The sequence below is a fragment of the Penaeus vannamei genome, chromosome 4, assembly GCF_042767895.1.
Source record: "Penaeus vannamei isolate JL-2024 chromosome 4, ASM4276789v1, whole genome shotgun sequence".
NCBI lineage: Eukaryota > Metazoa > Arthropoda > Malacostraca > Decapoda > Penaeidae > Penaeus > Penaeus vannamei.
The window spans coordinates 4,817,457-4,832,456 of NC_091552.1; the positions used below are offsets into that span (position 1 = coordinate 4,817,457).

The following is a 15,000-nucleotide window of genomic DNA, read 5'->3' on the forward strand; positions in this document are numbered from 1 at the left end:
AATATCACCATTAATTGCACATAAAAGTTTTCTCAACTATAAAATTGTTCTTAACTTGTAATTCGGTTTAGATCAAAACTAGAACTGTTAATTTTCTATTTTAGTTTGAGTCTTTCTAAAGCACTAGTTCTTAGCCCATTGAATTTAGGTGGTATGACCTTCATGTCATAAAAAAATTTGGCTGAGGGCTGGAGTGACAGGAATGACTTGTCATGAGTGCACAAAGTTCTTGGAATTCAATAGGCATTTAAATACTACGATCTGGATGACATGACCATCACATCATGTAAAAATTTTGCTTGAGGGGCGGGTGACACAAACTTGCTGTTGTAGGTTTTTGAGCTGAAGGTTGGGGTGACTGGAAATGTTTTCCAGAAGTGAATAAATCTCTCATGGTGATTAGACTCATTTGCTGTTTAGGAAGGGAATTTTGCATTATTTTCATCTATAAATTGTGGAATGTACTGTTTGTGTGCCATGACCGGATCCAGGGAGGAGACTATTTCCATGCTCAATATCCTATTCCTGGCCACCATGAATGGCAATGCAGGTTGTATTACAGAAAGTTGAATATTAAGGGGGGGGGGGGGAGACAAATAAAATACTAGTTAATGTTATCATTCTTGCACTGTGTTATGGACTACCTAGAGAAAGATAATATGGAGTTTGGATAGAGCAAATCAAATGAGAAATACGGACATTGAAGAATGGCAGAAAAGCTAAAAATACTTATGCAGAAAAAAGAAAATAACATTGAAAAGGGAAGGCATTGACTCTTGTCACTGTACACAAGTATTCGTGTTCACCCAGCCCACAAGCCGTGTACCTATCAGAGTAGCCAATCAAATATGCCTAACACCCATATTTTGGGCCTTGTGATGTTATTGAAGCATCTGGATTCAATGAGTTAACCCTGTAGGCATTTTATGGCCCATATATTTATAAATATGTTAGGCATTCAGCTCCATCAGTGCTATTTGCAACAATTTCTCTTAGGGGTTGATGTTTAGTTTATCTTGTACTATCAATATTATACATGTATAACTATATAACTATAATATATATATATATATATATATATATATATATATATATATATATATATATATATATATACATATATATATAATTACTATATATAATTACATATATATATATAAATATATATATGTATATATATAAACATATATAAATATATATATATATAAATATATATATATATATATATATATATATATATACATATATATATATATATATATATATATATATATATATATATATATATATATATATGTACATATATAACATTGATTAATTACCACAGAAACAAAAGAAAATTGGTACATCAAGACCGGTAAGTCACCTGCTGTTGGTGTGCCAAGGTCTGCTTCATGAGAACCAGGCGGATGGACTGCTCCATGGCATACTTCTTGGCTCGAGCAACGGCATCCTTCTGATCGGAGGAGAGGCGTGGGAGGCTCTGACCCAGGAGGTGGACTATGTCATCTTTCTTCGCTCCAGCACCTGGTTATCCATGCAAAATTAAATGAATAGAACAGGGTACATAAACCCATTCAACTCATGACAACAGAAAGGCATGTAGTATCAAAAATGTTTTCCAACTGGAATAATGAGAGGTCTATCTACTGAATGAGAGAATTGGTTGGTGAGTGAGTGAGTGAGTGAGTGAGTGAGTGAGTGAGTGAGTGAGTGAGTGAGTGAGTGAGTTAGTGAGAGAGAGAGAGAGAGAGAGAGAGAGAGAGAGAGAGAGAGAGAGAGAGAGAGAGAGAGAGAGAGAGATGGGGAAGGAGGGAGAGAGAGAGATGGGGAAGGAGGGAGAGAGAGAGATGGGGAAGGAGGGGAGAGAGGGAGATGGGGAGGGAGGGAGAGAGGGAGGGAGGGAGAGAGGGAGAGAGGGAGGGAGGGAGAGATAGAGAAGGAGAGATGGAGAAGGAGGGAGGGAGGGAGGAAGGGAGGGAGGAGGGAGGGAGGGAGGGAGAGAGAGAGAGGGGAGAGAGAGAGAGAGAGAGAGGGAGAGGGAGAGGGAGAGGGAGAGGGAGAGAGAGGGAGAGAGAGAGAGAGAGAGAGAGAGAGAGAGAGAGAGAGAGAGAGAGAGAGAGAGAGAGAGAGAGAGAGAGAGAGAGAGAGAGTGAGAGAGAGAGAGAGTGAGAGAGAGAAAGGAGGGGAGGGGGGAGAGTGAGAGGGGAGGGAGGAAAGAGAGAAAGGGAGGGAGGAAAGAGAGAAAGGGAGGGAGGAAAGGGAGAGTGAAAGGGAGGGACAGGGAGGTAGGGAGAGTGAAAGGGACACAGGAGAGGGGAGAGGGAGAGAGAGAGAGAGGGAGGGGGAGAGAGAGAGAGGGGGGGGGAAAGAGGGAGGGAGGGAGGGAGGGGGGGAAGAGGGAGGGAGAGGGAGATGGAGGGAGAGAGAGAGAGAGAGAGAGAGAGAGAGAGAGAGAGAGAGAGAGAGAGAGAGAGAGAGAGAGAGAGAGAGAGAGAGAGAGAGAGAGAGAGAGAGAGGGAGTGGGAGTGGGAGTGGGAGTGGAGGGGAGTGGGAGTGAGGGAGAGAGAGAGAGAGAGAGAGAGAGAGAGAGAGAGAGAGAGAGAGAGAGAGAGAGAGAGAGAGAGAGAGAGAGAGAGAGAGAGAGAGAGAGAGAGAGAGAGAGGGGTGGGGGGAAGTGAGCATATGTGCATGAAAGACTGTGAATATCCTTATAAGTGGCCAATGAAGTGCACATTCTGCATAAATATAGAAAATAAATATTCATAGGCTGTATATAGTCAAAGTTTTAATACTTATCACAAAATATCACACACATATCAGATTGAACTATAATTCATCCATTGCAACTCTGTCTTGTGAATTGCTTAAACAATGATTGCTTGACAGGTGCTTAGCCACCAAGGAGTAAATTAGTAGGCCTAAAAGACCTCACTTGATTTCCCCTTTCCTTGAAGTTCCAAGAAGAATGTTTGTTTTGTTTTGTTTTCTAATGCTATTAATGCTACCATTGTTATTAACATTACTGTCATTATAATTGCTATAACATTTTTAACAACACTAATAGCAATGTAAAGTTTTGGGAAAATATTTCTGAAAATCAAGGGAAAAGGTGAGATAGGTAAGGCTCGTTTTGACTCCTTCGCAACTCTGCGAAAGTGGAGCCATCTATGTGTAAATGCTATTGACAAACTAAAATCACATGCCATTCTCAGCAACACAGTTGTCAGTTTTCTGGATAAATCCTGACCGTTATATAATTCACGTCCACGCCCCATCCATAAAGACGATCTTCCTCATTTTCTAAATGTTGGCTTTACATTATGAAGCAATAATATATCCCTGCTGATCCAAACTTATTCAAAGACTTGTTAATATTAACATATTCCCGAAGAACAAACATACATATAAATGAAAAAGCAAATCCACTTACCCAGAACGAGACTGCCCGACTGGTCAACTTCTCTCAAGGGAGACCGCGCACGTGCTGTCCCCTCTGTCAAATTAAGGACAAGGATTAGAAACACGTCTGGCACAAGACACAACTTCAACATGCTGCCATAGAATTTGCTTTATTTAGTTCTTTGCATACTTTCTTTTATTTCTCTTTCTTCAGGTCTCTTCCGAGTTTTCTTTTTTAAACAACACAGAGAAAGTAATCTATGTCTTTTTTTTTTTTTTTTTTCTTCCTTTTTTACAAGGCAAAGCACAGCACCTTAGTCAATTTTGACCTACCAATAAACCTGTCTTGCTCTAACTTTTTATTCTTACACCATTGTTGCACACAGAATAACACCATCCTTCAAAAAACTTAAACATTGTGTGTGCGTGTGTGTGTGTGTGTGTATGTGTGTGTGTGTATGTGTGTGTGTGTATGTGTGTGTGTGTATGTGTGTGTGTGTGTGTGTGTGTGTATGTGTGTGTGTGTATGTGTGTGTGTGTGTGTGTGTGTGTATGTGTGTGTGTGTATGTGTGTGTGTGTATGTGTATATGTGTGTGTGTGTGTGTGTGTGTGTGTGTGTGTGTGTGTGTGTGTGTGTGTGTGTGTGTGTGTGTGTGTGTGTGTGTGTGTGTGTGTGTGTGTAGATCTGTTTGTGTGCGAGTATGTGCCTGTGTTTGTGAGGTGTGTTTGTGTGCATTTGCATGTGAGTGTATTTGTGTGCATGTGCATGTGTGTGTATTTGTCTGTATGTGCATGTGTATATATTTGTGTGCATGTGCATGTGTTTATATTTGTGTGCATGTGCATGTACATGTGTATGACTGTCCATGTGTCTGTGTCTGTGTATAAGTCTGTGTCTGCATGTGTATGTCTGTAATAGTGTCTGCATGTGTATGTCTGTGTATGTGTGTATGTGTATGTCTGTGTCTGTGTCTGTCTGTGTGTGTATGTTTACCTCTGTGTGCAAGTGCATATGCATGCATGTGTCTCTCTGTGTCTTCGTCTGTGTATCTGTGTCTGTGTATGTGTCAATGTATCTGTGTATCAGTGTGTGCATCTGTGCATCAGTGTCTGTGTTTACATGTCCATGTCAGTTTCTGCTTGTGTCTGTGGTCAATGTACACATTCATAGGCATATGTCTGTGTGGGCTTGTGTAAGAATGTATGCATTTAAGCCATTACTTGCATACATCTTAAAAATAGGGTTACACTCACATAGCCTAAGTTTGAGTTTAAAATGCTCACATTCAAAACAGTCTAGTTTAAGCTAATATTTACAACTGTAAACCTGGAAGCTTCATAAAGCCTAGCAAATTGTCATACATGCTGAGGGAAAAAAAAAAAAACATTTGTTGAACTGCAAACATCTACCCTGAGGAACACTTATACAAAATTACTGCACACATATAATCTTGGGATGAACCATCCATCAAACTACCTGCATTTGTCATTATCATTATCATCTACCTTTCTTTAAAGCTATACAATTTTTTTTTCTTTTTTTTTCTCTCTCTCTCTCTCTTTTTTTTTGAGCTACCACAGAAAGCAATGGCACACATGTTGAGTTCTGTCTTTTCTCACAAAGAAAAAGTATGCTGTACTGATCACGAAAGAAACCAAAAGATACATGAGAGTGAAAACATTCTACAAAGAGGATGAAGCAAATGCCACACCTATTCCAATATCCCAGCAAACCAACATGTCTTTCGGCACAAGTACAATGATTCTAGTAATTACTTCAGAAGACAAGTTCTACCATATATGGAGTGAAAATGGGATTCTTTTTATTTTTTTTCTTGTATCTCCCTGTACCTTTTTTTTTTTCTTTTGACTTTAGCAAGCTCTTCGAAAGTTCAAAAGAATTTGAATTCCCTTCTCTCAGGATATGAATTCTTTTATCCAAGACTTGCTCAAAAATCACAAATAAAGAAGGTTAAAAAGTATGAAAGTAATACAAAACAATATAAAAATTCACTAAGATCCAATTGCCAAAAGACAATAATAGTAAGCTGGCCTAAAGGTGCACCATAATCAGAACCATTACCACTGCACTGGGGAGGCTACATTTCGTAAATAGCAGCCCCAGCTAACTGCCGAACGGCCAGCCGCTGAATCTCCCCTGTCGTTGAGGCCTTTCTGCCCACCTTACACCATGAAACGACAAAGAAAAAAAGAACAGGCATATCACATATTCACACAAAAGATATCACTCTATCGGATTGCTTGGGAATATGATGGCAGGTTACTAACAGATGATGGTGAACACTAGCAAGTGAACATGAATCATGAAAGTGAACCAGCCACACAGTCCATAATAGATAACTAGGACTGGTGGCTGGGGCTCCGGTCTCAAGGTTCCTGTGTCTTCACAAGGTACTGTTGGATGGCCAGGGGCTGCTCAACCTGTGGCCTGCAAAGAGTAGAATATAAAAACCCTCCAACGCACAAGCACACACGAGGGTCACCACACTCATTCTCAATTTTTACTTATGTACACACGAGAGTAATATCCGATCCCAGATTTTTTGGATTACACTAATGTATTTTAGGGGAAATATATTCCTAAACACAAAGTTCATCTACAAGTATGGCAAGTTTTGAGGCCTGCTTCTTTCAACAATAGGCAAGTATGACTACTGAACGGGCCTTCCTCTTTTTTTTTTCTACTTTCAGTAATATTTGTTAGGCAAATATACAGATCCCATTCATTTTGACACTCGGGCAGGCGCACCACGCATCTGTGAAAGCAGAGCCCATACGCCAATATCTGCAAAGATAACAAAACAAACAAAAACAAATTACCATCACAAAGCAACAAGGCATCATTATAAGCATGCCTGCACCACAACTTGCTTTGTGAAGGAACACTAGAAATGGCTTCATATCTTCCTTAGCTATTTAAAGTCTCTTACTCTTAACAGTACTGAGAGGGAAAAACATTATGGTTTGTAAAATGAAAGCTTGATTTTGTTTATGAAAATGCTCTGACAAAATGAAAGGTAACAATATGTCTGCCCTAAGTAGTGTGGAGGACTGGGGCGCAGCAATGGATGATCGGCATCAGCCAAAAGGATCGAACACTAGCGATCATTTGAGTCGGGCCAACCTGTAAAATGATAAGAAGAGAGAAGAAGACACAACATTAGTGTGGGCACCCTTTTTACAGATGGTACACCCTCTTCTGCACACTTGCCACTTCCATCCCTTTTGACTCCCACAGGACACTTCTCTCTCTCCACCTATCCCAACCCTAACTTGGGACCCAACTATACCCACATCCAACTAATAGACTCCCAGCTGATCGACTTAATAACCTCACACACACACAAACAACTATATACATACACTTACACAAACAAACACATGCACACACCAACACATTCACAAAATATGATCACACCATATTTGTAAAATTCATTCTCTCCATAAAAAAGGGGAGGAAAAAGTTTGAGGCCTTTAATAAAGTAGAAATGTAAGAATCTCCTGTGACGTAAAATGGCAGCATGGAGAACTATTACTCTTCTGCTTCATTTAAAAAGTAGAAAAATCACGCATCTTCTTGACTTGCAACCTTGCATTAACGAAAGTTTAGTTCACTGTTTCAAGCGATTGTGCACAGAGAATCCAAGTTAAAATTTAAACTAATACATTCCTTTAGTACTGCTAGTCATAGTACACATAGCAGGAACACCCTAATCTAATAACAAATAACATGGTATTCAAGCCATCTCTGCCAATGTCTTTTTCCCACCTAAAATTTTGTTAAAAGTCCTAAGGTGTATATCATTCACAACTCTATCATTCTCAAACCAAACTAACACCACTTCCATCTTGGTCTTGGTAAGGATCGTGTTCTAAGACAAGTGAGCTAAACACTACACCTAATAACTTTTAGTTTGGTGGGAGTGGGGGGGGGGGGGGTTATCATTTAGCAGCAACATCCAGTCACTGTCAGCGTCATGCAGCCAGTGAAAAAGACAACACAATTTCACTGCGCAGTTTTACCTTGCTTTGTATTCCACTAAAACCTGCCTCCCATTTTTCTCCTTTGCTTTCCTGCAAGGGCTCCTGTGCAAGTACGAGACAGTGATTTTCTTCACAACAGTGGTTGCAAACAATGGTTTTGCAGACTTCAGAATTTTAAAAATGGCGAAGCCTTTACATGTATCAAGGCAATGCATTTCTGGCAATTCAAGTAACATTTTGCTGAATTGTTAATTCATAATGAGCCCTTAAACTTTTCATAGACCAATCAAACAACTTTTTATTGACCTCTCATTCCTCCAATAAAATTTAAAATGTTTCACAGATCACCCTATGTTCAGAAGATAACCATGACAACAGTATACCAATAAACAAGAAAAACAATGATAACAAAATAATCTTACTGATAATAGTAAAAAAGAAGAAACAAGGTGACACTAATATTTATCTTACTATTATATAAAAATATAAGAGGAATAGACATTTATGCGAGGAAAAATTAACCATAATCATAATAAACAGTTTATGCGCCATGGCGTTAAAGGAACATTCAATTTATTTATATGCAAAGAAGAAGAAAAAGAGAAAAGAAGATAAAACAAGGAAGAAATGGAAGAAAAAGAAGAAGAAATAGGAGAGAGAAGAAGGAAGGAGGAGTTGGAGGAGAGGAAGAGAATGAGGAAGGAAGAAGAGGAGGAAGAAGAAGAAAAAGGAAGAAAAGAAAAAAGAAAAAAGAAAAAAGAAAAAAGAAAAAAGAGAGAACAAAGAACAAAAGAAGAAGAAGAAGAAACGATAATAATCACATGCAAAAATTCTTTTATTAAATGCACGAGGAAATATGGATCCCCTGGCCAGAAGAAATGCAAACTTTTAAAAATAAACAGATATTATTACTATTATTTGGACCGTCATAAAGATCAATCACCCCCTTTATTACCATTATCTATGTTTGATATTAATTTCTCATCTGCTATTAATGTTTTTCTTCTTACTTCACTGTGAAGCTCTTGTACTATCACAAATTGCAACATCAATAAAATAACCATATTGCAATAACACAAGGATCAACAACAAAGTAAATGATAGTAATAATATCAAAATGTTAGCCTATGGAGTGTAATTTTTTTTTTCTTTTTTATATATCATTATTAGAAGTTTGGAGAGAGATAGTAAGGGTATCACTGTGAGTGATAATAAATAAATATGTAAACAATACAAATAATCAATAAATAAATAACCAATACAGATAGAAAATAAGGAAGCCAGAAATAAAGCTAACAAACGAACAGAAGAATAGAGGAACTTCCTGAGCTGTCCCTTGCACTCCACAGGTTAACAGCAATAACACACAACAGTAGTAAAGTTAAGATCTACAACAATACCCATAACAACAATGATACTAAAAATAAAAAAATTAATAAATGAAGGCAGTAAAAGTGTCTCTAAAACATAACATTATCTATCACTGGTAGAGTTTTCCCTTATTTATAAAGTCATGATCAAATACAGAATCTTTGACTCTATAGTACCCTCCACCCACAGATGCACAAAATGAAATAAAAGTAAATCTTTTTTTCATCTTATTTACTGTGCATATACAAATGCAAGAGTGAGTGAGTGAGTGAGTGAGTGAGTGAGTGAGTGAGTGAGTGAGTGAGTGAGTGAGTGAGTGAGAGAGAGAGAGAGAGAGAGAGAGAGAGAGAGAGAGAGAGAGAGAGAGAGAGAGAGAGAGAGAGAGAGAGAGAGAGAGAGAGAGAGAGAGAGAGAGAGAGAAAGAGAGAGGAGGAGGAGGAGGAGGAGGAGGAGGAGGAGGAGGAGGAGGAGGAGGAGGAGGAGGAGGAGGAGGAGGAGGAGGAGGAGGAGGAGGAGAAGAAGAAAAGAATAGAAGAGAAGAGAAGAGAAGAGAAGAAGAGAAGAAAAGAAAAGAAAGGAAAGGGAAAAGGAAGAGAGGAAGAAAAGAAAGGAAAGGGAAAAGGAAGAGAGGAAGAAAAAAATAGAAAGGAGAGAGAAAGGGAAAGAAGAGGAAGAGGAGCAAGTAACAGCGGAAGAATAATTAGCTATAAACAGGAAGTGGCTGTGGAAGGAGAGATAGAAAAAAGTACTAATAAAGTGGGACAGAAGATTAGGAAGTAAGAGCAGAAGGGATGGAATGACTATGCCAGCTGAAGAAGACACAGCTGCAGGAATCTGTTTAGTGAAACAAAGAGGATGATTTGTAATGGCAGCTATTTCCCTCCCATTAAATGCATTATTCATTCATACTTGGGTCAACTTCATAGTATATCCTGCAAACTAATCCACAACAAACAATTCCCTACATACAATAGACAAGAAATACTTAGAAGAGAACAACTAATGATGAAGAGAAAGTGATGACAATGTGTACATCACACTAAAAGACAGTAACAATCAATAAATATAACAGTAACTACAAAACATACATTTTTAGAACATAAAACATTAGAGGCAACCCACACATAACATCCAAACACAGTAAAACCAGTGCTAATCAATCAACAGAGGGAACTACAGAATCCTATAGCTCTAGAGTACAAAATTTCCAGTTCCCATTACATCCCATTTCACAGAATACACTATGGTCACAGAAAGTGGGATGAATGAAAATATAAATATTAAACACATAAATCATATTTTCATTTCACCTGAGGCTTTTACTCTCTCAGGCTTAACTTTTACCTATCAGCATGAATTAAAAGTAAATCTATTCATCTAAGTCCTCTTAACAATGCATTCCCCATATTGTGGTCCAAGCTCGTCCTTGAAGAATGCCACACATGATAATGCTTATGTGTATTTCACAAACCAGTCACCAAGAGAAAAGGAAAAAAAATCAAAATAAAAATTATCGCTGCACCATAAGAGAAAATAGTACGTTCTTCACTCCACACTATCATCATCATATGGGTTATTTCGCTTTAAAGCAAAGACCTGACAATGCCATTCCCATTGTAAACTGGGTGTAGAATTTGCTATCAGACCAACTTTACATAAAAAATGCAAGTTAACAAAACAAAAAATTACAATTACCAATGTCCACTTTGGTAATACTTCCAATACTACAAAAAGATAAAATATGAAAAGCATATCAATATTCATGCACACTTTCATATTACATAAAGGACTCTTGGGCCAGCTTTTATCATCTTTTAACCCTTTGTACACGGGTGGCAGGTAGACACATGCCACGGCTGTTTGTGGACAAAGTAGCTGATGGTATCGTATCATAACCATGTCCGTGCCGTTCACTCATTGGATGGAGCTTGTTTTTCTCCAGTAGTTGCAGCATCATTTCTATGCTAAAACTTTTAGGCAATAGCACCTAAGGTGAAGGCAAACCTTAAAAATATTTATACTTTTAAAAATTATATCAAAATACAAACTTTTAGGTGCCTAATGTTGCTCGCAAACTACCAAACAAGCCGGGCACAAATGGGAAACTGTCGATGCACACTAACAATCCCACACCATGTCCACTTGCCAAAATCTTTTACCCGCTGTTAATGGGTTAACTGGCCTTTTTAATCCTTGTTTTGTTTCTAATTTCAAGCAGATTTCAAAACAAGTTAAATGATTCTCCAAAAAGTAGTTATCCCCCTCCCGTCCCCTTTTTTTTAGGTCTGACTATAAAAATGCATTTGACTATTTTTAAAAACCAATATGCTTTTTTAATAGACAAGAGCCAACATGAAGAGTAAATTATCCTCAAGCAAGAAAAGGAAATGCAATTTGAACAAATGAGAAGTGATTATCATCTTATCTGGCAAACAGATGACTAAAGACATTAATATAAATAAATTAAGAGCTTTAGATCTTATTGATTAAAACCATACAATTCTAAAAGAAAGCACATTTCCAAAAATAAAATGACATCTAATATATTTCAGGATTCCAACAGAAAAAAAAAAACAATTGATTTTATTAATATTTACACTGAAGACGCAAATCACAAACATATATTATCAAATCATGCTAAATGTTATATGTTGCCGTAACACATGTTCAACTAAATTAAAGTAGAGACTACAGATGGCCACTGAGAACACTGGTCAACAGCATTTTTTATGTTTTAATGCAATTTCTCTATAATAAAAAAGGTGTTTATGTTTATGTGTGTGTGTGTGTGTGTGTGTGTGTGTGTGTGTGTGTGTGTGTGTGTGTGTGTGTGTGTGTGTGTGTGTGTTTTTATGTGTGTGTGTTTTTATGTGTGTGTGTGTGTGTGTGTTTTTGTGTGTGTGTGTGTGTGTGTGTGTTTTTATGTGTGTGTGTGTGTGTGTGTTTTTGTGTGTGTGTGTGTGTGTGTGTGTGTGTGTGTGTGTGTGTGTTTTTATGTGTGTGTGTGTGTTTTTATGTGTGTGTGTGTGTTTTTTTTTGTGTGTGTGTGTTTGTGTGTGTGTGTGTGTGTGTGTGTGTGTGTGTGTGTGTGTGTGTGTGTGTGTGTGTGTGTGTGTGTGTGTGTGTGTGTGTGTGCATGTGTGTGTGTGTGCGCGTGTGCATGTGTGTGTGTGTGCGCGTGTGCATGTGTGTGTGTGTGCGCGTGTGCATGTGGGTGTGGGTGCGCGTGCATGTGTGTGCGTGTGTGCGTGTGTGCGTGTGTGTGTGCACGTGCATGTGTTAAGAATAAATTCTAAGCATATGAGAAACCAAACTATAAAAAATCAACATTTTACATTCTACAAATATCAATACAAAAAATAAGTATAACACATGACAAAATACATATCTCAAATGTATTTCCTTCCAGAGGAATTTTTCAGTTGCAAAGACATCGGGTCAAGAGCTTTTGTTTTCATTTTAAGAATCATTTGGCACTTCTTGTACATATCGATATGAATAACAAAAGATTTCTCAGACCTCCAGGATATCTAACTTCACCGCGAACGCTCAAGCACACACATTCCTGCTAACAGTCGTACTTTTGAATAAAAAAATATATATATATAAATAAAAATAAAGACACAAGTCAAGATAATAACAATGCCCCACCTCCCCATACCACAAGAAAAACAAATTATGAACAAGTAAATAAATAAACAAATATGCAGATACGCCATAGAAGGAGACCTCAACATCGATATAGATAGAACGTTGAACACCATGCATTGGAACCTTACCTTCATTAACTCTCATTTTCTTCTCGGCAGGTTGAATTGGGTCTGTTTCCCCATTCATCTGAAAAGTGAGGAAAATTGGAGTTAAAAGTACTGACAACCACAGTTTCAACCTGTAATAAATAGATTTGTCCCTGTCTTACATAATACTCCCATTTTGTTACCATCAAATGCTCATGTTTACTAAACAATGTTAGGCTTGTGCTTGCTTGTATAGCTTTAGCTTGGATTGCATAATGTTTTCATTTGCCAAATACCATCCAGAAATGAAGCATTAACTTTTAAGAATTTTATTCCCCATACTTTATTACATAGCTACTGCTCCTCAACATAATCCAACAAATAACTGCTTTCACACTAATAATATAATCATAATGATTTTCTTATGCTGTTGAATAAACTAGGTATGAATGAATGTATATGACTGGTTTCAATCATATCATGTATTTCTGATGAAGACATAATTGAAACCAATTAATGATGAAGACATAATTGAAACCTGTTAAATACATCTCTAGTATTGTCAAGATATTTATTCTCATTCATAACTTTTTCTACATGCTCCACTCCAGTTGGTAAACCCCTCAATGCATGCTTAGTACCAAGTCACTGATCATTGTTATGAGTTTTAAGATGTTCATATTGCAATTATTTATAAATTCTGATGATTGTTTCTCCAATTCATCTTTATGCAATGGATGCCCTAAGCCAGGGTATGTTGTAAAAGATATTTTTCTAAAGAACAAAAAGTTGTCTGTCATTAGTATATGAAATAATCTCAAAACATGAATGGTAACAAGAGAAGTATAAGAGACACATTGTGAAAAGCTCCACTCACAGCCTAAGTACATTCGGTGCTATCAAATTTCAGCTCTAATTTGCAATGCACACAAAGGTGAAGATAAGGTTTGCCAGGGAGGGAGGCAAAGCAACTTAGATTGTTTAATACATTTGGTGAAGTGGAGTTGAGGATTTAGTCTCTGTCGAGTTCGTCTGCACAATAAAGAATTACCATTTCTAATATATTCAGTTTGGAGACTATGATAGGACTCCTCTCATGCTGAATTCAATGCATTATAACCACATCTTAATGGTGCATGTCCAAATTTGGCAAGAATACCTGCCACACACATTTTGCTACTATTTGACACTGGGTGTAACTGCTCTAGAGATACAGACCCTAAAAAAGTGGGCAATTTTTTTAAGGCATTCAGGCCTTCATAGACAATATGTATATCAATTCATTCTTGTGTAATGAGAACAAATCCCAAACAATAACTATATCAGATTTATTCTCGTGTGATGAGGATGAATCTCGTGATTATTTCCATCACAATCAAAACTGACAATCTTGATGTGATAGCAAGACAAGGTAGGAAGTATATCATGGAAATTAGAAAGTAAAAAAGGCTGAAATAAGAATATACAACAAAAATGCGTAAAACCAGCACAAAAAAATTAAATTCAGCCAATGACACTCTACACCCATGCCCTTTGAAAGTTCATGGACCAACATGCCAGCTTTGGAAAAGTTCTAAGCCAATCCAACCGATCTTTCTGTCAAACCTACAGGAATTCACACCACCCAAGGCCCTGTGGTCTTTGTACAATATGTCCTAGTCAATAAACCAATCTACCCTAACTCCATGGGATTTATACAATTCTATATAATCCCTAGTCAGGGGACTCCCAGAATAAGCAACATGAAATGAATGGGAGGATATAATTTCGCCAAATCAAATAGAATTTCTACGTTTCCACATGCCTTTATAAGGCGAAACACCCAAATTTTCTTAGATTCCATCTACTGTCTGAATTGCTTGTCTTTGTAATCATCTTTTCCGGCATTTGGGGCACTTGATGGGCTATCAAGCTGTGATAGTTGCTATTTCTTCTCCATATATCATTTTAAAAATGACCCAGAATCAACTCACACTGAAAACAAAACATTTTCCAACACTGTCAAACATCCTGAAGTAATTAAATCAAATACTTTTCTTGATCTGTTCTTGCGGGCAATCACCACACTAATGGTATACCATACCATGGAGGTCGATGCCACATAGAATCCAAGAAGGCTCATAGCCACGTGAATAGTAGTTTTTTGATGTGGTGATGGTAATGGTAAACAGTATTGCAGGTGACATGTGTTTATTGTGTGGATATGACAATGTGGGTGCACGGGAGTAGAGCACTAGTTGTGTTATGCTATTTACTGGGGGAATAATGAAACTGAGTAAAAATTAAATTTTTGGGCAGGCGTTGTCGGGACCCGTGGACAGTGGACATTGGATGCAAAACAAACTTTGATTCTCATATCCTAGATGGATATGGATACTGCCATCTTATAATGCATAAGAAATAGAATCATAAACAACATAGGTACAGCACTACAGCCTCATATTTACATTGGAATGACAATAACATTCACTGTATATCACTGCT

General features: G+C 37.6%; 1 protein-coding gene across 1 annotated transcript in view; it reads right to left on the reverse strand.

Moving 5' to 3' along the window:
- hfp (Poly(U)-binding-splicing factor hfp) overlaps positions 1-15,000 on the reverse strand; it is a gene marked incomplete in the record, with an annotated part of 25,518 nt that overhangs the window by 9,464 nt on the left and 1,054 nt on the right. Inside the window, 3 exon segments of the mRNA XM_070120559.1 lie at positions 1,367-1,527; positions 3,434-3,496; positions 12,559-12,616. Of these exon segments, the coding sequence (XP_069976660.1) occupies positions 1,367-1,527; positions 3,434-3,496; positions 12,559-12,616 (282 nt within the window).